Source organism: Pocillopora damicornis, chromosome 5 (assembly GCF_964200805.1).
Source record: "Pocillopora damicornis chromosome 5, jaPocDami1.2, whole genome shotgun sequence".
NCBI classification, from domain to species: Eukaryota; Metazoa; Cnidaria; class Anthozoa; order Scleractinia; family Pocilloporidae; genus Pocillopora; species Pocillopora damicornis.
The window spans coordinates 3,756,759-3,778,707 of NC_142674.1; the positions used below are offsets into that span (position 1 = coordinate 3,756,759).

The following is a 21,949-nucleotide window of genomic DNA, read 5'->3' on the forward strand; positions in this document are numbered from 1 at the left end:
ATTTAAATTTAGAAAGTTATCAGAGGGAAAATTATTTCTGGATTTTTTTTTTTCAATTTCATTTTCGTTAGGGGAAGATCACTCTTACCTTTTTCCCAGTGTGAAAGGATGTCATAAAACTATTTTGGATCTATAATCTTAAACAAAGCGAAATAATTTTTGAGATTTGTGCGTACGGCCGGTGTGATAAGTTTGTCAGTATCTTGTCATTGTCACAGTCTGGGAAGCGTGGTTATTCATTTCACATCCGGCTGTAAATATTACAGACCCGTGTTACCGTTCTGCGTGGCGGATCTCTCGCAAATCATAGTGGCGAGAGGCTACTATTTTCCTGAAATCTTCCTCAGAAAGTTGTAAACAATGCCTTCAGCGAGCGATAACTTCTTCGAGCTTAAAGACTGCGTCTTTATTAGAGGTTTTCCCGCAAACGTGAACTTCACAGCGTCCGACATCAGGTGACAACTTCGACTCAATCATAACTTCAATTGGAGTAATCTCGGATATTGTCCCGTGTTTATTTCCCTCATACGAACTAACATCGAGAGTTTCTTGAATTTTGTTTGTTTACTAGGAAGTATTTTAATGACAGAGTTGGAAAATGCTGCGTGGAGATGACTGCTCTTTCCAAAGACAAAGGTCGGTTGTTCATCGTCCTAAAATTCGATAGCAAAGCAGCTGCGCAAAATGCCATTGAAAGGTAATCTTACGTAAGGGTCGTACAGTAAAGATAGTCACTTAGCCTAAAGTACTCACAGAGCATATTCAACCATATTTACAAGAGAAGCGCCTTTTAAACATTATCATGTGCTTTCTGTTTTTTACATGACAAGTTCGATTCCTCTGTCGAGCCTTTAGAGGAGACTCGACTCATTCCTAATTCTCGAGAGGAAATCTCGGTCTTTGAATGAAAATATAGTGGTAGTTGCAATTATAAGTAATTGTTTACGTTATCTATGTTTAATTAATTATGTCTGATCGCGTGATTTTACGTGCTGGAGGTCTTTTATATGCGGCAGCCATTGCAGATAGGTTTCCCAGAGGACCGTGAAAACAGTTAATTACCACTACAACGACACCGTAACGAGAGTTTTCAATGAAGTCGATGTTTTCCATAACAAAGAGAATTTTGATATTTAACCAGCTAAACAGAGCTGGGAAAAGACATGACTTGTTGAATTTTAAAATACGATTGAAATCTTTAATTCAGGTGCTAGTATGAAAGAGACTTTTTATCCATCAGAGCCTAAGTCGTCTGAAATCTTTACAATGAGTTATTTAGATGATCTGATTCAAGCTGTATGCTAAATGTCCATTGCAAATTGTTGAAATATTTTGGAGGTCTGCCTCGTTCTCTTTATGGAAATCTAGGTTGCATACCACCATAGATATGACCAATTTTCAAACAAAATAATCAGTTGCATGTCATCACACGGTTTGAAATGAAACAAAAAAATATCAAGGCTAACAAACTCTTTAGATGACCTGCTACTTATTAATTACCAAAATTTACTACATAACAATGATTTCCAGCCCCAAGAAAAGCTGTAACTGTACTGTTTTCATATCAGTAAAAGCCTTTGATGTTTACATGAGAAACAAAATGAAACATGATTGCTTGTAGACATATAATTTATTTTGTGTTCAACTCAATAACTCACTCCTTCAGTGTACTTAGATTGAGTATAGACAGTCAAAGAGAAATACCATATCTATGTGCACCCATGAACTATTCTCTATATATCATTTATGAGGCCAATTTTGAGTTAGCCGTTATAACCTAAATTTGAAAAAATTTTAAATTTGTATGTTGTACCAGCACATAAAAAATAAGGTATGTAGTGAAGCTGTTTCAATTTTTTTGCAAATTTCCTGCAGGCCCGGGTTGTTCAAAGCTGGGTTAAAGTAACTCAGGGTTAGTGTGAGATTGATTTCAGGTCTGAAAGCTTTAAGAGAAAATTCAGTTCAAATCTTTTTGCTTCCAATTTGATCATTGGATGTTCTAAAAAGAATGGTGAAAATTTTCCCTAAAAGACTCTTGGACAAAGAAATAAAGAAACCTAAATTAAAATTCAACCCTGGGTTAGGACTAATCGACCTTTGAACAACTGGGCCCTGGATGTTATCTTGGACAGTAGAGAAGTGGTGACACATACAACTGAGAAGTGTATAAACTGCAAAATATTATCTGATCTTACGGCTTTCATTCCTCATTAACCCCTTAAATTTGAACAGCTGATAATCATTTAACCCTTTAACTCCCAGAAGTGATTGATGTAAAACATCTCCCTACAAATATATATACATTATTCAGCAAACAGGTAATGAGAACATTCAAAATCATCTGGTAGAAGCTGCTATCTAGATCTAGTACCAAGTTCTCATAACTAATTTACAAGGAAATGTGTAGCAGCTAGAGGGGAGAATTAGCAATCAGATCTTGGGAGTTAAAGGGTTAATGTCATCTCACAACATATTTACACTATCTAGCCAATGATTAATGAGGATCAAGAAAATTATCAGTTTGGGGCTGTTACCTTGATACACCACCAAACTCCATAACATAATTTGAAGGAACTAAATAAGAGGTAGAATTAAGAATTTACATGTTGAGACCATAGCAGTTTAAAAATTAACTTGAGGAACAGGAGATAGGAAGCAGTTGAGCAGAGTCTGGTCTTTCAGACCATAATTTCTTGAATTTGTGAATAAGGTTCTAACCTGAATGGTTTGTCTGTCTCTTTAGCGGCAGTCAATCAAGCTTGGGATAATGTTATTTCACATAACCAAGTTTCTTAGTCATATTTGAGCTACAGGCAAACACCAGTAGCTCTGCTAATTGGATTTCATTCACAGTTTGAGTTTCTAAACCCTTTAAGTCTCACTAGTGACTAAGACAGAATTTCTCCTTACACTATTAATACAATATCAAGCAGACAAGTAATGAGAATAAAGAAAAATATCAATTAGAGGATTATTAGTTGATCCAATACCAAATTCTCCAAACTAACATCATATGAATTGTATGGCAGACAGTAAGGAGAATTACTAAGGAGATCTTGGGAGTTTAAGAGTTAAAAGATGCTTGAATTACACCTCCATAACATGCTCTATGAATATGATAAATAAGCATCCTTGAGAAAGCATTTATCATAAATTTTACCCTAATCAAAATATTTGGATTTATTGGCAATAATTTTTGTCCTGGTTGGAGAGCAGAAGTGAAGAAAATTATTTGGATAGACACATTTTAGAAAATCTAGAGGACATCACAAATAAACTTATTTATGAGATGGGAAAATATTCACTTTTTGATCACATTACGGAATCGCGCCCATTGAAAAGCGCCGCCCGAGAAAAGTGGGGTACCCATGATGCTTTGCGGGCGCAATGACCTAGGAATGAGGTTGCAAACGCTCACCGCCAACTTCGGTCGCTTTAGATCTGAATTGACAAATTCCCAAACGGGAGTTGTAAAATTTCGCTTTGCGTCCGTTTAGAGACAATGGAGATACAATTGGAGCAATTAGCATTGTTTCAAAGTGACGAAATGCTCTTTTCGTCGGTAAAGAGCGAGGGCCGCGTTTGCATATCAAAAGAGCGTGAAGTGTTCATCCGTAAGCTTATGAGCGTGAGCGTGCACCTACGTGGAGCGGGAATCTACAACGTATACTTAAGCTTTTCGAAAAGTAATTAGACTACCGACGTGTTATCTGAAACTGACGGCAATAACGGGCCAAAAAGGAAGGTAAAATTCCGCACAGCCCCACACTACATTATACGTTCAGTTCTTGGATAGAGTGACAAAAACAATACTTTACCATTGGGAAAACAGAATTGTTTTACGATAGTATGGGGCAGTACGGAAATTTTACTAAAAGGAATATTTCTGTGATGTTTTGCTTTCTTGGCGAAGTTGATGGTCGAACCTCGCAAATCTGCCGCATTTGAGTCTTAACACAAATTGAAAACCCGGCATTTGAAAGGTAATTTAATTTTACATCTGACCGATTTTTAAACAATATAACCTAATCAAGATAACGCCACTAATTACGTCTATTCTTCTTCGATGAAAAGCGCTACGTTTCGGTTGTCTGCACAAGAAACAATACTTTCGAACACTGCGTACACGGGGGATTACATGATTGACAGTCGGATTGACAGGCCTGCGTAAAATTTACGCATGCTCTCTTTCTCTTTTCTAGCTTATTTGCATTTTCCCGTGCGACGTTTTTCAATGGGCGCGATTCTGTAATGTTAAAATTTTTAACAGTGGAAGGATATTGTATTCAGACTACTTCATAAATGAAAATATTAACACTACTTCATTTTTAAGGTTCAGTGGGAAACATGTCTTGAACTATAAACTGAGACTGAACTTTTGGAGAGCCCCTTTAAATATGGTGCGCTCAGAAAGATCAAGCAGAGACTCGTACGAAAAGTATCACCAGAGATGGGACCACAGTATGAGATCCGACAAAGAAACCGAAGAATCATTGAGACATCACAAGAACTCAACCAGAGAGCAGAATTCCCACAGTACAAACCACTTGCCTAGAAATTCCATGCCTTATGATGATCACGTGGAATTCAAAAAGGAATCCAATAACTTCAGAGGGTTTCAACAACATACTTATATGGACAGATATGAAACAAATGATGATTTTAAAAATTACCAAGAAAAAAATGAAGAATATTCACAAGATCGTTGGAGTAGTGACAGTGGACGTGAAAGACAATATCAAGTACTTGACCTTGACTGGAGCGAGTGGGAATCTAACTTAAGAGGCAGCAGTGAAAACCTTTCAGAGCGGGGGTTCTATGAGAGAGAACAGGTTTGTGCATGTGTGTTATAATTTACTTGGAAAATTTATGGTAAAAAATCAGCTGAAACTGATGGTTATGTTTAGAAAGAGTTTTTGTAACAAATATTTGATAGCCCAATGTCTTTGGGGTAAGTTTTGTGGTGTTTGACTTACTGTTTGTCAGTTGTGGGCTCCAGGGATTGTGGAAACACGCGAGGCAGTTGCCTATATCCCTGGTATTTGTAACACAAAATTACAAACAACACAGCAGTAATAATCACAACAATTATAATATTCTGGAAACTCTTTAAAGTGATGGAATGTATCCACAGGATTCCTTTCTAATCCTGACTTATGGCCAACACTAAATTGAAATTTGCTTTCTGGGATAACAGAAATAGTGATTTAAATCCCATTAAATCTTTTCTCACCTCGATCTTTCTCAAATATGTTTGAAAAGTCTTTTCCCCTTCATCAAGAACATTATCGTGTTGGATCAAAATCAGCATCTGAGCTACTGCGAAAGTTGCTACGCGAGGTAGGGTTAATGTTGGGTTAGGGGAGGGGTAGGTGCGTAGTTGTCCAGGTACTGACGTTAATCTGCGTTTAACATCCCTTTGCTCTTTTTACACTTAAGGAATTCTTGCATCCTCGTGACGACAAGTTTTGGCGAGAACGTGAAGCTGACCAAGAAAGACGCCCAGAACTTGTTGATGAAGATTTTACCAAAGATTATGATGATAACTTTTTTCAATGCGAAAACTACTTTGAATTTACCGATAACCATCACGCGCACAACGAGAGGTTATCACCAGTAAAAGCAGAGGGCAAAAGGGATCAAAGAGGAGATCGATTCTGCGCAAGAAACGACAGAGAATGGTTTGGAAACAGAGAATTTACAGGTTATCAAGATATAATTTAAGATACTTTTACTACCTACGGGATGATGCGTGATTAAAACACGCATTTATTTAGGGGTGGCCGTTTGATAACCATTAGTGGAGTGAACCCACCCAGAGATATCCTCTCTGGTTGGAGTGGTAATTTAACCCCTTAACTCTTAGAAGCAATTGACATATAACTTCACTCTATGATATCCATACCACATCCAGCAAACGGGTGATGAGAATACTCGAACTTATCAGGTAGAAGTTGGTATCTTGACCTAGAATCAAATACTCGTATATGAGTTACAAGGAAACGTGTAGCAGCTAAGGGGGAAATTTAAATTTCAGGATTTTCTTTAGGGAGGTTACATTGCTTTTGCTTGGAAAGTGCGTGTTACTTTAATTATCCCCTAAGCCTTGACATCTAATGTGTTATTTTTTTATTGACCTGTAGAAGAAACCCGACGCAACTTCCCACCGTCCGATCAATCAGCAGAGTGGCCAAGATGGGAGACAGTTGCCCTTAGCAACCAAACTAGAAAGCCATTTAACCTAGATGTCATGAAGGACACGCCCACACACGTGACACGGGGTTTAAACCCAAGAGTCTCACCTCTGCCAGAGGGAAGACCAAGGTCAGACGAGTGGGTGAGGAACATTACCAGAAATTTCCGTAGCAAAGATCGGCATAGTGCTTCGCCTGTGAACATTCGCTCTCAGACGTTTGGTCGTGCTGGCTCTCCGCTTGCAGGTAATACTTCATCACAAACAATTTCTGACTCTGCTCGCTCAAGAAAAGGTCGTGGTAGTATTTCTCCTGTAAGAAACAGGCACTCCACCAATGGAAGAAGCAATAGGAGTTGTTCAGTCGACAAAGGGTTTGGTTCCAAAACTCATGAATCCTCACCAATGAATGGGAGATTAAGTTATTCCAACAATGAGCATAGCTTTGGAAGAAAGACGAGAGAAAGTCGAAGTTTCTCACCAAACCCAAATACTAAGACGTCTTGGCCGAGAGGACATGGTAACAATGGTAAGGAGGTCGACCTTCGACGTTCTTTTATGATGCATCAACAAGGAAAACATTCATCTTCGCGAGAAAGAGATAGAGAAGTCAGTCTAAAGCACTCGCCTAGAAGGACGAGAAGCTCTCTGGAGAAATATAAGGTCGAACCATCCTCTTGTCGACAAGCCATAAACAGGAAGAGACGTAATGAAGACGACCTCAGAAGAGACGACAGAACTAAAAGAAGTAAGTTTTCATGAGGCAGTATTGTCGAGTGTGCTGGTCTTGTAAGCTGGTGCGGGGAGGGGAGGGGGAGGGGCACTTGGGTCACACTTTGCAGGGTATATGCCGCTGACCTCCCAGAATCTCTTACCTCTTCACAGTCTATTCTTTGGCCAATTATGGACCCCGTCTTTGTTACTTTTCGTTATATGGTTACAAATCGTTATTGCGAATCTTCATGCAGTCGTCTATGAGCTAATACAACTAGGAATTTGCATTATGATCGAATTTTGTTATGGTTTTGCAGTCAAATCGCTTGTTAATCGAAATAAATTATGATTTCGTCAGAAAAGGAACACTGAAATTCACGGGGACGATATGGTAAAGGTTGGAATATAGCTACTAATATTGTACTCGCTATTATCGGCCATAACATACAGTGCTTTAAAATTTTCACACTGCGTTCAAATTAAGTATTGGCAAACAAACAAAATGCCGGGATTTTCAAAGTATTAAAAGTTTTCTCTCCTTTGGATTTTTGTTTCATAGGGAGACAAACAAGTTCAGGCATCTGTGACAATGCGTCAAGCCAACTTGGAAACGGGAACAGTGATTCCACCCGGAAGAGACATAAAAGAGAAACTGATGAGAGAATAAAGTTATCACCTCGAGATCGTGAACGAAAAGCAAGACGGGTAAAGAACAACACACATTACTAAATATGAGATTTAATGCTGTAGTACATTCAGCGGAGTAAGAGATGCGATGTCTAAGTAGCTGAATTCCAGAACCCTGGATTGAGAAATCCATGTTCGAGGTGATCTCACTAGATAAAAGACGTAGTTCTCAGATCCCCTCTCCCCGTCCAGGAGTTTGAAAAATGCTGTGGGTAACCCGCCTTGTGCTAGCATTTCATTTTAAGAGGAGTGGTAGTACTCATAGTTTCTTCATGCCAGGATAAGTGTTGGCAGCTTTGAACTTTCGATTTTATTTGTATCGATGCCTAGTCAACGAATGTTCAATGATTCACACGGATCAATGTCAGTATGTATGAAACTGCGCACCTACCCCTCCCCAAACCCAATATTAACCCTAACTTGATTTCAGTTGACTGTTGTTGGGCTGAGGGAAGCGTGGGTGCGCAGTCGCTCCGATACTTATCTCTATCCATTAACCCTTGAAATCCTAAGAGTGACCAGCATCTAATTTCTCCTTACACTATCACCTCGGAATCACACCTGAGGTTCATGAGAGTAAAGGAAATGATCACCAACAAGAGAGGCTCTTGATTGTTAAACAAATTCTCCTTGTCAGCACCATGAGAAATGTATATAGAACAGTATGGAGAATATGCACACTGATATTAGGGCATAAAGGGCTAACACGAACCTTAGTCCAGAGACGAGTAAGATTAGGGAGGATATTCACTATAGCGGATGTTTTAATGCTTTTTTTTCTCTTACAGTCGAGAGATCCTGCAGCAAGTAATCCGAACACAAGGAGAGCAGATCGTTTTCTAAGTGACCTGGCTGTAACTTTGGCCCAGGGCAAGGTTCTCAACAAAGGACCAGAAGCTAACTTACGTGCTTCAAAAGGGAACGCATCAACCAGTGGTAATTCCATTGAAGGAAAGTGTCGTGGAAATAAAACAAGGCTCCCTATAAACCCAGCCAGTGAGTCAGAGGGATCCAGACCTGGTGAGAGGAGGTACCACGAGCAAGAGAAGGCAGCCGCTGCCTCGGACAAAAGCAAACAATCTTCAAACGTAGAGGAGGGTATCAGCTGTGCGGAATTAGCAATGGAGGGGGACAATGAAGAGAGTATCATTGAAGCAGAAGTTTCATCTTGTAATGAACCTTCAGACCAGGAAGAAGAAGAGGAAACTGACGGAAATGAAAGTTCCAATTTGTCGGAGGATGATTCAGAACGTGCGGATTCATATGAGAATAGTATCTCTTTCGAAGATGACTTTTTGGACGTAGATGAAGACTTAAGTTCTGTTATTGATGATGAGATTGATGATGACATGCCTGAAATCAATGACATTGATGGAGACGGAACTGATGAATGCAGCGAATGTTCTAAATTGTCGACAGGAAATTCAGAAAATGCTGATCACTTCGAGATTACGGGGAAAGGATTACAACGTAACAACTCTTCTTCAGATGAGGAATTTTCGAAACTGAACTTGGCAGAAGAATTGATGGAAGTTGTTCACACTGCGGATTTGCGTGATTTCCGGTCTCTTGAGACTTTGGAAAAACTGGATTACGTTGAGACGTTGTCAGAAAAAGAAAACAAAACCTCTCACGATGACCAAGTAACGAACTCAGATGAGTCCTTTCAAGAGTTGATTCTCAAACAGGAGGTCAAGGAGCACACAGAAAATGTCATACAGGAGGAAAGTATGTCAACAACTGCACATCATGCTCACGGGGATATTTCTTCTGTTCAAGGGAAGCCACCTGAATGGGAAGAAGGTAAAGAATCTTGTCATCTAAATGCGAAATGTAACATGGGTAAGAACGCAAGCCAGGCACTTTCTGTGGAAGTATCGTCAAGGACCCAAGTTTTGAACATGTCACCCGACAACGTATTGACTCGTGATGAAGACAAGGCTGATGGAAGCTTATGCCAGAAGGAGGAGCGCGAGGCAATGTACCGAAGTAAGGAAAACTATCAGGAGGCTGATGTGGAGTCTGTTCCAGAAGATATTACCTGTGATCGAACCTCGTCAACTAAGATTTCTTGTTTCCCTGGTACGTTAAGTAACACAGAAACTGATTACAGGCGAGATGACAAATTTAACCCACAATTTATAGACAGGAGGAGCGGTCCTAAAGTGCCTCTTTCAGTAACAAGCTGCAACAGTGCGAAGGACAATTCAGGTCCCTTAAATGAGGGAAGTTATAACGAGGAGAAATCTTATTGCAACGGGAGTGAAAACCTAGCAGTATGTACCACTGAAAGCGAGCGTGTACGTGACAGCATAAGAAGAACGAAAGAAGGTCAATACGAGCTAAAGAGTAATAACCGGAAACATTCTAATGGTGCTGATAATGAGGATAAGAGAGACCAAAGAAACGTAAAAAGTTGTGATTTGGAGCCACTTATCAATAACAAAAGTGATGTCAAGACGGAAACCTCTCGTAGAGTGCTGCCCCTTAAAAAACGTGAAGATACTATTACGTATGCCACATTCCAAGATAAGTTTTTGTGCAAGCAAGGAGAAGTTTATATCCCTGGAGAAGCTCGGGTAGCACGAAAAGAAGTCTGTCATAACAACGAAGATGGTCTCGTTCATAACTGGAATGTGAAAGATGTTAGACTACCTGAAGGCTCTACTTCGGACAGAGAACAAGATTTGCCTAAAGAGGGAGCTGTTGTGAAAAATGGTTTGGACGGAGACAGTGACGATTTTGAGGATCATCTCGGTCAAGAACATGCAATGCACCATGCGGAAACTTTAAATGACACCAAAACAAAGGTAGGTTCTCGTGACGTTTCTAACTCCCGAGAAGAAAAAGATTTGGAAAGCCGTAGGCGAAGCGAAGAGGTCTTCCCGTCTGTGAAAGACGATATCTTCTCAGGGACTGCAGATCTTCAACGTGTTGATATGGAAATAAGCTTAGAAGGGGAGATTCCTGACGTTTCGAAAGAGTTATCACTGCGTGTGGATAATGACACCGTTGCTGAGGATGGTGATGGAAATAGACCTTATTCTCCCAGCAGTCCAACCTGGACAAGTGAGGAACACCGCTCCCCACTCCCAAAAGATGACATGTCGCTCTATTCCCCGAGTCGCCCAACAAGCGTGAACGGAAGTGACGCACAACGAAGTATCATCGTCGAGGACTTGTCTAACGAGGACCGTAACTATGATGGCATTGAACCAGTGTTTGATTCCATGGAGGTGGGTTGTGATTTACCAGAGAAGGAAAATGTTACGGTCAACAGTGGCATCACAAAAGGGCCATTTACAAGTTCTTTCATATTTTGTAGCTCACCAAAATCTGAATCTGAATTACTTCAAGGGCAATCAATACTCGATATAACTGAGGAAAATATTTTACGAAGACCTGTGATACCAAATAGCAAGATAGAAAACCGCAAAGTGAAGGACGAGAACGGTAAGTGTGATGAAGACAGCCTTGGCAACGATAGTGAGATTTTGTCCAATAACCCAGGCACGGAAAAGATTTCTAAAGACGATCTGAGGTATATGAAACATCAAGAGGGAACAAATGGCCTTGTACCACTTGCCTCTGTGGATGTCAAGCCTAAAATAGAATATATAACAGCCACAAAGCTGCATAAAGCTGAGGATGTTAAAGTTTTGTTAGAAAATTCTGTTAAAGAAATGAATTATAACGATGACCGGAAGTCTTTGAGATGCCAAGAGAGAACGCAAAGTTTGCCAACCTCTGCTACCATGGATGTGATACCTAAGAAAGCATATGTAACCTCCGCCAGAACTTACCTCGTTTACACTGACAGCGGAACTCGGCACAAACCCCGCATATTTTATGCTACTAACGACACTACTGCTAGACCTGCGAGGTCTCTCTCCTTGGATACAGCGTGGTCTTCGGATGAGAACCCTGAACAAGGCCCTAGCAAAGCATCATCAAACAATGAAGAGGAACGACGGCAATCAGCTGCTAAAAGAGCTGATATAACAATCAGAAGGGAGGAGGAAAATCCTGATAGTCTTGTCGAACCATCGTTGTCTAGTGGGCCATGTAGCTGGGATTCGCCTTTAAAACTTAACGGAGATATGTCTGAGGATGGTGATCAGAGTGTTACTCTAGTCCGTGGTTTATTCGTCAATTTAGGGTCTGATAACATGGCTGTGTTACCGGATCTAGGACGTGATAATTGTGCCGATGCAAGAGTGACAATGAGTGCAAATACAGCGTCAACTACCTCTTCTCCCAGTTCAGGTGACATTATTTTGGCTCTCAGCTCAGATCAGGGAAATGAAGAGTCATTACCTATACGGACGCCATTGCAGCCGACAGATAAAGAGGCGCCTGTTAAAAATGACGGAAGAAACTCGCCGAGCTGCTTGTCCCATAATGAGGTGTCGTCAGATATCCAAGCACTATGTGGGACGAATAACAAAGACTTCTCCCCAGCTACTGACCATCATCTTAATACCTCGTCGCAAGTAGCCAAAACAACAAAATCGGTATCAAACTTGGCTATTTCTGATATCAGTAATGACAACTTAAGGCCTGATGAGCCTTCGATAACCTCTGTAGTGACCGGCAATATGCCTGTTGCATGTGGACGTGACGACCAGATAGTGTCTCTGCTGATGTGTTCCGATGATATTCAGAGTGCAAATGCGGAGATGCAAGGTAAAAATGAAAATGACTTTCAAACTGAATTCTCTTTGGGAGGAATCCAACGGCAGGCTTCAGTTAATCAAAATGGAGACAACACATGTCATTCAACCCCTGCTAACATTAAGAGGCCCCGCCCTGACTCCAGTGAAGAACCTTTTCACACCAGTAAAGTGGCTCGGAAAGCTCTCAAACTTATCATGCCAACAGATCGAACTCCTAATCCCCGTGGGAAGGCGAACCCAAATTCTGCTCTCTTCACAAGATATTCTAAGAAGACCAGCTCTTGTACAATGACTTCCGCTGACTTGGCTATCGTCGCAGAGAGAAGCCCTGCGCACGTTGTGGTTGGCGATGCCCTTTTCACTAATAAACGAAATCATGTTGGTAATGATGTGTGCGCAGAAAATGATTCCAGTTGTAGGAATATCAGCATAGACAACAGAGACAGTCACACTTTCAAGAATGACGGTTTTACTCTTGCGCTGAAAACTGGTATGTCACCGCCAACGACGAATATCGAAAGTCACATGCAAACTCAGTCATTTGTTGCTGATATTAGTGTCAAAGATCACACAGGCACGAGGATCTTGTCGGACATTGAAGCTAGCTGTAGAAGAAAAGAAACTGAGCAGGTTGCTTTCAAGATGGAAAAGCTTCGAAAAAAGAAAGAGGAGATAGAGCAGGTGAGTAATCCCCTCGAGCTATTTTCATTCCGAAAACTGAAAAAAATCACTCTAAAAATTGCTTCAAAATAGAAATGCCCGAATCTTGTGCATTTCTCCCTTATTATTGGTGCAAATTAAAGGTACATCCTTAATCTTCAAAAATCAGTGTGTGAAAGTTGAACTTTTCTTTAGTGAATCTCAGTTTTACGAGGTCCGTTTGGTTAGTTTTGGCCAATTCTTCTCTAATTTTGAGCGAGGTCGCCCTTAAAATTTGCCGCCTCATCAGTTATTAATAATTAATGATGTCATTTCATTCTGCCCGATGCGCAATGAAGTCGTTCGTCGTCATATGATCAGTTTTTGTTCGTTAGAGGCTGCCCTGCGCGCTTTTCACGGTGAGTAATTCTTGCCTTAAGCGCTATAAGAAAATCTTTGGGACGTTTTCCGCAATATGAAACAGATACGCCCGAGTCCCTAAGCATTATGCGTGGTGTGCAGTTATCGGTCGAATTGAGTCTGAAAGGTTATTATTGTCAAATCACAGCAGCTTTTAAGACATCTGGTATTTTGTTCCAGATCTTTAAGAACGATATCGCTTGAAAGACATTCAGGAAATACATCAAAACGTCAATTAATTAGGGACGCGCTTAAAGATGCTGCAAAAGAAATATGAACTACCTATTGCTACCTACCTTTTTTCACTTTATGTAGACTTAACTCTGTCTCTATCACTAGTTTTATGAGCTTTTGTTTGTGATTTTGCCTTTCGTAGGTTTACAAGCAGGAATGCGAAACAGTGATAAGTGTAGTTAAGATGTTAGTGAGGTGAGGAACTAAATCGTTTTTAATGAGTTTCGAACATCTAAATCATTTTTAAGTATTTTGCAACGTTCTAATTTAATTAGCTATTAGTTCTTCATGCGGGATGCACTTTGTGAAGGGTGTACACAATGAAAAGAATTATTCACCAGCATGTTAATTTAAAACGAAAGCGGGTTTGAAGATTAATTTTCAATTCAGTGTCGAAAGTAATCCGAGACTGCATTGATTTTGCTTTACTTTACTCTGTGATTGGTCCCGAAAAATCCGCGCCACTCTCGTAACCAATCAGATGCAAAACTAAAACCGACCTGGTCACCCGCGTTTTCCCGCGCTCTAGGCGGTTTTGTCGTCTCTACTTTGAGTTCCCATTGGCTCGGAAAGGTATTTTCCTTTTTTTCCCATTGGCTGTTGTGATGACTTTGGTTTTGGTTATAAGACACTCAATCGAAAAGCGCGCTTACTAGTTATCATAAAGGAATGCCTAATTTTGTTTGTCAAACGAATACCATGGAACTATTAGACTCACAGAACTGATTAATTTGAGGTTCCCGCCTTTAACTAACGAATTAAACTATTTTTGTTCCTTTTCTCCTTAAGGAATGATCCAAGACTGGAAGGTCTGTTACAGAATGCAGTGCGTCGCACCTTGCAGGATATGGGACGAAGATGTGTGCAAGAGCTTGAGAAGCAGGCTCGTCCTGGAACATAGATTCCTTCGCTTTCTTATTAGCTCAGTCCTCATCAATGCTTTCAAGAGTAGCGAGTTTATATGGAAATCGAAAGGGGATGTAACGTTGCTCTACAATGGAATTAACACCAGTAAGAATTTCTTGAAAGATTATCATCGGCAGTGTAGAGGGTGTCTGTCTGTCAGTCCAAACAAAGACTGTTAAACCCTTTAACTCCCAGGAGTGATTAACACATAGCTTCTCCCCATACTATCCATACATTATTTAGCAAACAGGTAATGAGAATACTTAAACTCAGGTAAAAGTTATGTTGATCTAACACTAAATTCTCGTAACTAATTGGAAAGGAAATGCGTGGCAGCTGGAGAGGAAAACTAATCATCAGCTCCTCGGAGTTAAAGGGTTAAAATGTATTGACCTTGTCAAAGGTCAATAAATGTTTACCCAGAGTCGTGAAGCGCATGTGCGTTGGGATTGGTTTGTATGCTTTTGTATTCCCTATTCGTGGTTACGCATACGCGACATAATCAAAAGAAACAGCATCGTTGAGTTATGGAAGTCCAATCGAAGTTTCGAAGTTTTATGAGCTGTAATTTTGTAAGGCATGTTTTATCAAAGTAATGATGAATTTCCAATAAAGATTATTTTTGAACGTAATATTGCCTGGATTTTCGTTCGCGGCTGTTAAGGATTAAGTATTAAACATGAAAAGCTCGTCATCATGCGTTGCCTAAAAGGTGCGAAATGTAACACTAAGATGTGACACCATAAGCAAATTTTATGTCCAAAAAACGTTAAAATGAGAGATTTCACTTCACTTGTCAACCAGCTTCTGTCTTTTAAAGAGTCAAACTAAATGAAAGAAATCAGTGACAAAAGTATCCAATAGTATCTCGTTGAAGGGCTACCATCTCGCGGGTCAGTTCGTAAAAGAACTCTAGCACAATTTTACGAAGCGTAACTTGATATATCAAGCTAATTATATGAAAAAGAAGGAGGAAGCAAAGTCAACTTAATCAACTTGCTGAAAAGGCAAGCAAATGAGTACAACGTTCACAACGCATGCGTACGCCAAAGTGCAGCAACAACGTTCTTGCTGAGGTACTCATTCTCTTTAAGGGGGTTGAGAGGCTAGCGTTCCTTGAAAGGATCGAATGATAAAGAAGAGAGACACGAGGAAAGAGAGGAAAGATCTCGCTGGCTGGAAGCCAGAATCCATTTATAGTGGATTTAGTTGTGCTGCGGGCCGTTCAACAGCGCACTCCAGTTAACCCGTCACAAACTTGTTAAACTTTACACCATGCAAGAAGTTGTGGCTCTCAAAATGTTTGACGAGATCTAAAAGACGACTTTCATTAACCTCTCCAACTAAATAATTTATTTATGGTGCTTTGTTTTTCAACCTCTTCTTTTTTCTTAAGGTTTACAAACAAGAGTACCTCATAATTATCGATGTAGAAGAGATTGTGATCAGCTGTGCGAAACATTCTCTCCAGCAATGACCAAATATTGGAGAGCTTGTTACAGGATTCTGTGTGTTGCTCCTCGCGGGTAATAGGACAGAGTGTGCAAGAGCTGAAGAGGCAGGCCCACCCCGAAACATATATACTATTTAAGAATGCGCGCTGTTCCTTTTTGGTAGTAAAACACCTAGACTCCTTTAATGGCACATACTTAGTAAGTTAGTTTGCAAGCGTCAATCAAATTTCTGTATCGAAATCACAATCAAATGAAAACGCAAGCAGAGAAGATCACGTTATTGTAAATTTACGTAAATGTCCGTGTAACTAAATTATCATTGATAAATAAAAGTATTTTCACTGTTGTTGTTTGTTTTTCTTCACGTGATTACCCGTTGATAATACATATTATTAAAGTTAAGAGCTCCTGAAAATGAAGAGACCTCCAGACAGCGTCTGATTCCCCTTCGCTGCCGAGTGCTTACATTCACTCCGGCTACTTGAGTGTTGCTCAGATCGGCATTTCAGGTACCTCAGAGGTACCGATCTCTTGTCTCTTCTCTTGAGCTACACTGACAGTGAACAGTTATCACTCATGCCAAAATCAAGACTATTGTAATTTGATAAATCCTGAAACTTAAATGATTACTTCAAGTTTCAGTCTATCTGACAAATAAAAGGTCACACTGGGTTCAAATGATTCATCGTGTAAAAAACTCTTCATATCCTAGACGAATTCTGGCCTTCCAGTTTCAATCTGATCCAGGTGAACCATAGTGTTCGATCCTAAGAAGACGTTTCCTCCACTTCACGTCGTGTGCTACCGTTCTTATTTTGGGTAAATGAAAATTCACGAATGATGAGAGTCCCGTGAACCATGAATGTTTTGAGGGCTTTTCTTTGAAGCAAGCACTGTCTCCAGCGAATAGTTTGCAGTGATTATCACAACACGACTCCGATTCTGTGATGTGCACCTGAGTTTTGCCAAGCCGGAAATAAATAATGGCACTGAATCCCCACTTTTGGCATCCACTCGTACTGACAAACTTCTTTAGGAAGTCTCCAAGTGGCAAAGGTGTAGAGTTCTCCGTTATCCTTAGAGGGACATCAAGAACATCCAGAAGTTCTACCAAGTCATGAACCATCGAAATGTTTAATGCATCAACAATGACAACGAAGAAAACTGACTCCCTTAGTTGAGTTAGCTCTTTCACGTTCACGTTCATCTTTCGTAAAAGATTAATGAACCGATTGTCAACCAGGAATATTCCCCCAGCACATTCAACACAAAGTTTCAATAGTTCATTTTTCGACTGAACTTCTTCGAAGCAATTGTAAACTAGGTCAATAAACCTGTACTGCTGGTTCGATAAGTCGCACAGACGCGTGACTGTCCGGTGTTTTTCTTTAGGAACTGCTTTACGAAAATCCAATTCTGGGTGAGAATTTCTGACTGACCTCAAAAGCTCAAATACCTTCACTGCTCCATTATCAGACAAACCACAAACGAACTGGAGTACATTCCTCAAAGCTTCACAGTCGTGCAAGTTGCAGATGTGCTGTTGAACGTCACCAAGATGTCCTTCAGGAACACATCTGTAGGCGATGTGGAACGCTGCGAAGAACTCTTGAAAGGTTTTGTGAATAAAGACACCCGTCTGCCTTGGTTGTGAGCATTCTGTGTTATGAAAGCCTTGAAGCAAACCACCACTGCTACTTTCTGGTAAAATTATGGCAGTCGGTAATTGGTCATAATCTAATAAAATATCGCCCCTTAGAAGACATTTTAAGGCCACCTTTCCCATATCAACCAGGCTCTGTTCAAAATCTTCAACGTTGCGACAGATACCATGGGAAGGCTTCCATTCCTCACGACCAATAGCGCCCTGAACGATTGCATAATGCAATTTTGTTTTGGATTCTGGAAGGCTCTTAAAGTTTGCTTTTTTCCACAGTGTGCAAAGGAAGAGAAGAAGCAAGGGAACTCTCGCCAGATCCTCAAGGTCTTCTTGTGCAATATAATCCATGAGTGCCTGACTCGGCATCTGTTTTGCAACCAAGAATTCTGTTTATGAAGACCGTTCTGTATTCTGCATTGAACCCTGTGATCTCGGCACACGTGTCTGCATGTGCAACCAGCTCGTCCCTTTCGGAAGTTCGAGTTGTTATCATAACACAACAATCTTTCAGCTTATTTCCTTGGAATATCTCAAAGATTTCAGAGTCGTGCTTTGGGCGATACTCGTCGTAGCCATCAAACACAAACAAAACTTTCTCTTGGTTTGTGGCAATGTAGCTTAGGAGCTGTTCTGTTAGGGGTCTGTCTTCTACAGAAAATATACGACTGCCTTTTATGACATCTCGGAGGTTTCGAAAAGTGGCTACTTCCCTCAGATTAATTATAAGAGCCAGCTCGAACTTTCTCAAGGCACCTTTGTGCTTCTCTATAACACTTTCGTCGACAACTGCAGACCACTCACGAGCCACTTTCTTCACAAAAGTGCTTTTGCCGATACCCGGAGGCCCTTGCACAACTATCCTCTTGGATCTAAATCCGTTCTTGTCTTCATTGAGAAGATCAGTGTAGTGAAACAGCTCAGACTGTAGGGACCCAGCTGGGGTTCGTTCCTCTTTCACCCAAGAGAGTCGACAATAGATTTGGTCGAGGTAGACAGTAGTACCACCCCACACAGAAGTTTGAGCTGCGGTGGTTCTTCTGTAATGTTCTGCAAGTTTTCTTCTACAGGTGCTCACATCAAACGTCCTTAAAGAAGAAACACCTGAAAAGAAGAGACATGATAGGCTTGAAAAATAATCAGAAACAGAACTTTTTTCTGACGATAGCAATAACAGTATTTCACTCAGCGTTATCTGTTCACGCTTTTATGAAAGATGGAAGATTCGCACCATTCTTTATAGTTCCACTAGAGCTTCCGTTTAAGTTAAAGCAAAATGTTTCTTTGACAGATAAAAAGTGTCCAAAGTTCTCTGTAAGATTTACTTTCCGCACACGAGAAAGATAAGAAAAGCCTTATTCTATTGCCCCATCCATTGGGTTGGTCATTTTCCGCAAAATGACACCTCGAAGGCTGCAAACAGTGGATGCCCTACTCAGGTGAGCCAGTTGTTTTTCCGCCATACTTTCGTCGACAAGTTCAGCCCAGTGAAGAGCTAATTTCTTCACATTGTATGCACCATACGGCAAATATTACATTTTCTTACCTAAATCAACTTCATTTGTGAAAACAGACCAATTCCTTTCTTGGACTGTTTTTGCTGATTGATCTTGTTGTTCTTTTGATTTTATAAAGGGCCAAGTTATTCCACGACCTGTGGACACAACGTAGTCAGTTAAAAGAAATCAGTTCGTAATACTCTTCCTTGACTTTTTAACCGCTCGTCTAGTTCCCTCCACAAATGTACAGAGACATAATCAATACCTCAAAGTTCTTAAAATGACAGTAAAGAGTCGGCGTTCAATAATGGCCTCAAGACCTAAGCCCTACCCTAACAGCCCCCCCCCCCCCCCATGATCAGCAAGTCCTACTTTTCCACAAACACATTACTATCACCAGATATCGCATACCAGTCAACTCACGAAGCTTTAGAAGTCTCGTACTTAAGGCCCGAATCTCCTTCCTTACAATCAAGAAAAGTGATCTCACACGATCTCACGTGATCTCACGCGATTTCACGCGATCTCACGCATGCTCACTCTTTAAAGGCGTAAACTGACACTTTTTGCAAATGTACGAGAAATGAAAATAGGGAAAACCAATCTGAAAAATTACTTAGCTTTGAAAGTTTTTGTATACTCTCCCTAGGGCCTTCCATTTCACAGGGATGGGCACTGAACACGGGTATGACTTCAAAATTCTCTCAGAGAGGCATCACAGAATGCCATTTCGTGAATTGACAATTAGAATTGTACTACTACACTACGAAATTGCATGTCACTTAAAAGAATAAAGATTGAGTAACTTAACTATCAAAAGCAACAAATTAGTCAATAATTATAGAGAAATCACTCACTTAAAAGCCATTCGTGGCAATCTACGGCTTCCTTACGATCTGTTTCAGAGCGAGGACTAGTTGACGTCTGGGTAAAAGGACCCACCAGCCTCTGTGGTTTATTTCCATATAAAGGCACTGATGCCGCAGCAACAAGGGGCCTTCGGTCGAGGTGTGAAGCTCTGCTGTTCTTTGCACCTCCGAAATATACTGAGGACTTTACAATCTCTGCGGCACCAGGAACGACATCATACGAGACAAGAGAGTCGCCATCAGAGACTGCTCCTTCTTGGTTGAAGAGGGGTGCGAGATTTGTGATCCCTTCTGAAGCAAATGCCATTTCTTTCTGACTGAGATTTAATTCACTGTCTGAAACAGAGAAGAGTTTCATTGTCAGAACTGAAGTTAACATATATATCATCCGCAGCATTACAAATGCTCAACATCCAGCTGTAATTTCATCGTCAACTGGATCCACTTTCAGAAGCTTCAACATAAAGATATGAAACTTCGACAACAGTTTTAGTCTGATAGAGCTTCTCGGGACAATATATTATTCTATGACAAACATCAATCCAAGTTTCTTTGGGGGGGGGGAGGGGGGTGGAGGTGAGTTGTAATTACAGCCACGCAACAGCGGTGATTATCAACTGTTTATAGTCTTAATTTGGGGCATAATAAACGATGACTACGTCTCTTCTGACATTTGTTTTAAATGCTCCGCTGCCTTTGAGAAAACAGGCTGTCCGTTTACCATGTTTTTTTAAATGTCGTTCCATAATTGCTTAAGCTGAACATGCCTTGTCGACAAATCTAGCGAAGACAACTTGATTTTGGGTCACAGATGGGCCTTCTTGTAGTGTCTGCGTGACGAGACAAAACCAAACTTCGGCTGGTGTCCGCTTAGCCCTTTAACTCCTAGATGTGATCAGTCGTCAGAAAGAAGTTTTTATCTTGATCTATCACCAAATTCTCGCAAGGAATTTTTAAGGAAACGTATAGCAGCTGAGGGGGGAGAATTAACGATTAGATCTTGGGAGTTAAAGGATTAATACAAGTTTCACTGAGATGGTATGATATATTGCAATCATGTCCAGTCAATTACTATTGCTGACATTAATTACCATGATTGTAACAAACTTGTTCAGCTACTTCTTTGCGCTGCACAAGTTTATGCTGTAATGCAGCATATACTTGGTAAGTTGCTGCACAACCATTCTCCTCTTTCCAGTCCATTATCATTTGATATGCCCTCGCACACAGCTGCCAGTGCCTTTGCTCCACATCATGTAGTTTTGGCTCCTTGACCCCACAGAGACGCCCAAGATTTTTCCACTTTGAATCAACATGGTTGGCTAATTCTTGCAATTCTTCATATGTTAGTGTGCCCTGTTTAACTACAAAAACCAAATAACTTCTACAATGCCTCTACCATGAACAGGTCTTTTAAAAAAGATTAGCTAACCACATTATACGAAACAAACGATAAATTTTCGCTTTATTGCAGGTTCGCCCTATCACATGTAACAGGTGTGCCCCCACAATTATCAGTTTGCGCCTAATCTTTGAAACAGTTCCTTACGATAGAAATTGTTCCTTACCTGACTAAATTGCAACTTCTTTCAATCAACATGCAGACTGATTGACAAAATCAAAACAAAGTTTGAAGTGAATGCAAACTTCTGACTGTGTTGACTGCTAGCGACTGGGCGAGAATACAAAGCCGCTAGTTATAACAGTCCTCATATAACTGATTGTAGCTAGTTTAATCTTCTGCTCGCAGCAAATTTGAAGAAAGAAATTTGAAAGAGTTGCGTTATATATTTTCTGAAAAGGATAGCTTTACGGTCTTTTTTGCTTTTGTAGGACCACTTTTCTCGATTTACGGAAATGGTATGACACTTTTCATAAATGTGATTTATTAAAATTATGTAATATTAAACACCATTTTAGCCATTCAAACTTTTAAATATTAATTGACAGGTAGGTTTGGGTGAAAGACAGTCAATTGGCTTAGGGTTTGCGGTCAATTCG

At 40.4% G+C, this 21,949-nt stretch overlaps 1 protein-coding gene and 1 pseudogene across 2 annotated transcripts; one reads left to right on the forward strand and one right to left on the reverse strand.

Moving 5' to 3' along the window:
* The first annotated feature begins 1 nt into the window (after window position 1).
* On the forward strand, window positions 2-15,101 carry LOC113676956 (uncharacterized). Of its 2 annotated transcripts, none has more exons than XM_027193698.2 (9): window positions 2-455; window positions 572-697; window positions 4,334-4,832; window positions 5,440-5,704; window positions 6,147-6,941; window positions 7,467-7,612; window positions 8,383-12,951; window positions 13,706-13,758; window positions 14,353-15,101. In XM_027193698.2, the coding sequence occupies exons 1-9, from the start codon at window positions 361-363 to the stop codon at window positions 14,462-14,464; spliced, it is 6,660 nt and encodes a 2,219-aa protein (XP_027049499.2). In that variant the 5' UTR covers window positions 2-360; the 3' UTR covers window positions 14,465-15,101. The 2 variants fall into 2 exon arrangements, with proteins under 2 accessions (XP_027049499.2, XP_027049498.2); XM_027193697.2 differs by having other exon boundaries at window positions 4-455; window positions 6,144-6,941.
* Window positions 15,102-16,527: 1,426 nt separating this feature from the next.
* On the reverse strand, window positions 16,528-21,279 carry LOC149044761 (uncharacterized; annotated as a pseudogene).
* Between the last annotated feature and the right edge of the window lie 670 nt (window positions 21,280-21,949).

Coding starts and splice junctions, on each gene's coding strand:
- LOC113676956 (XM_027193697.2), top strand. CDS start 361: ATGCCTTCAGCGAGCGATAACTTCTTCGAGCTTAAAGACTGCGTCTTT. Junction 6,942..7,466: donor AGACGACAGAACTAAAAGAA/GTAAGTTTTCAT, acceptor TTTGTTTCATAG/GGAGACAAACAAGTTCAGGC. Junction 13,759..14,352: donor GTAGTTAAGATGTTAGTGAG/GTGAGGAACTAA, acceptor TTTCTCCTTAAG/GAATGATCCAAGACTGGAAG.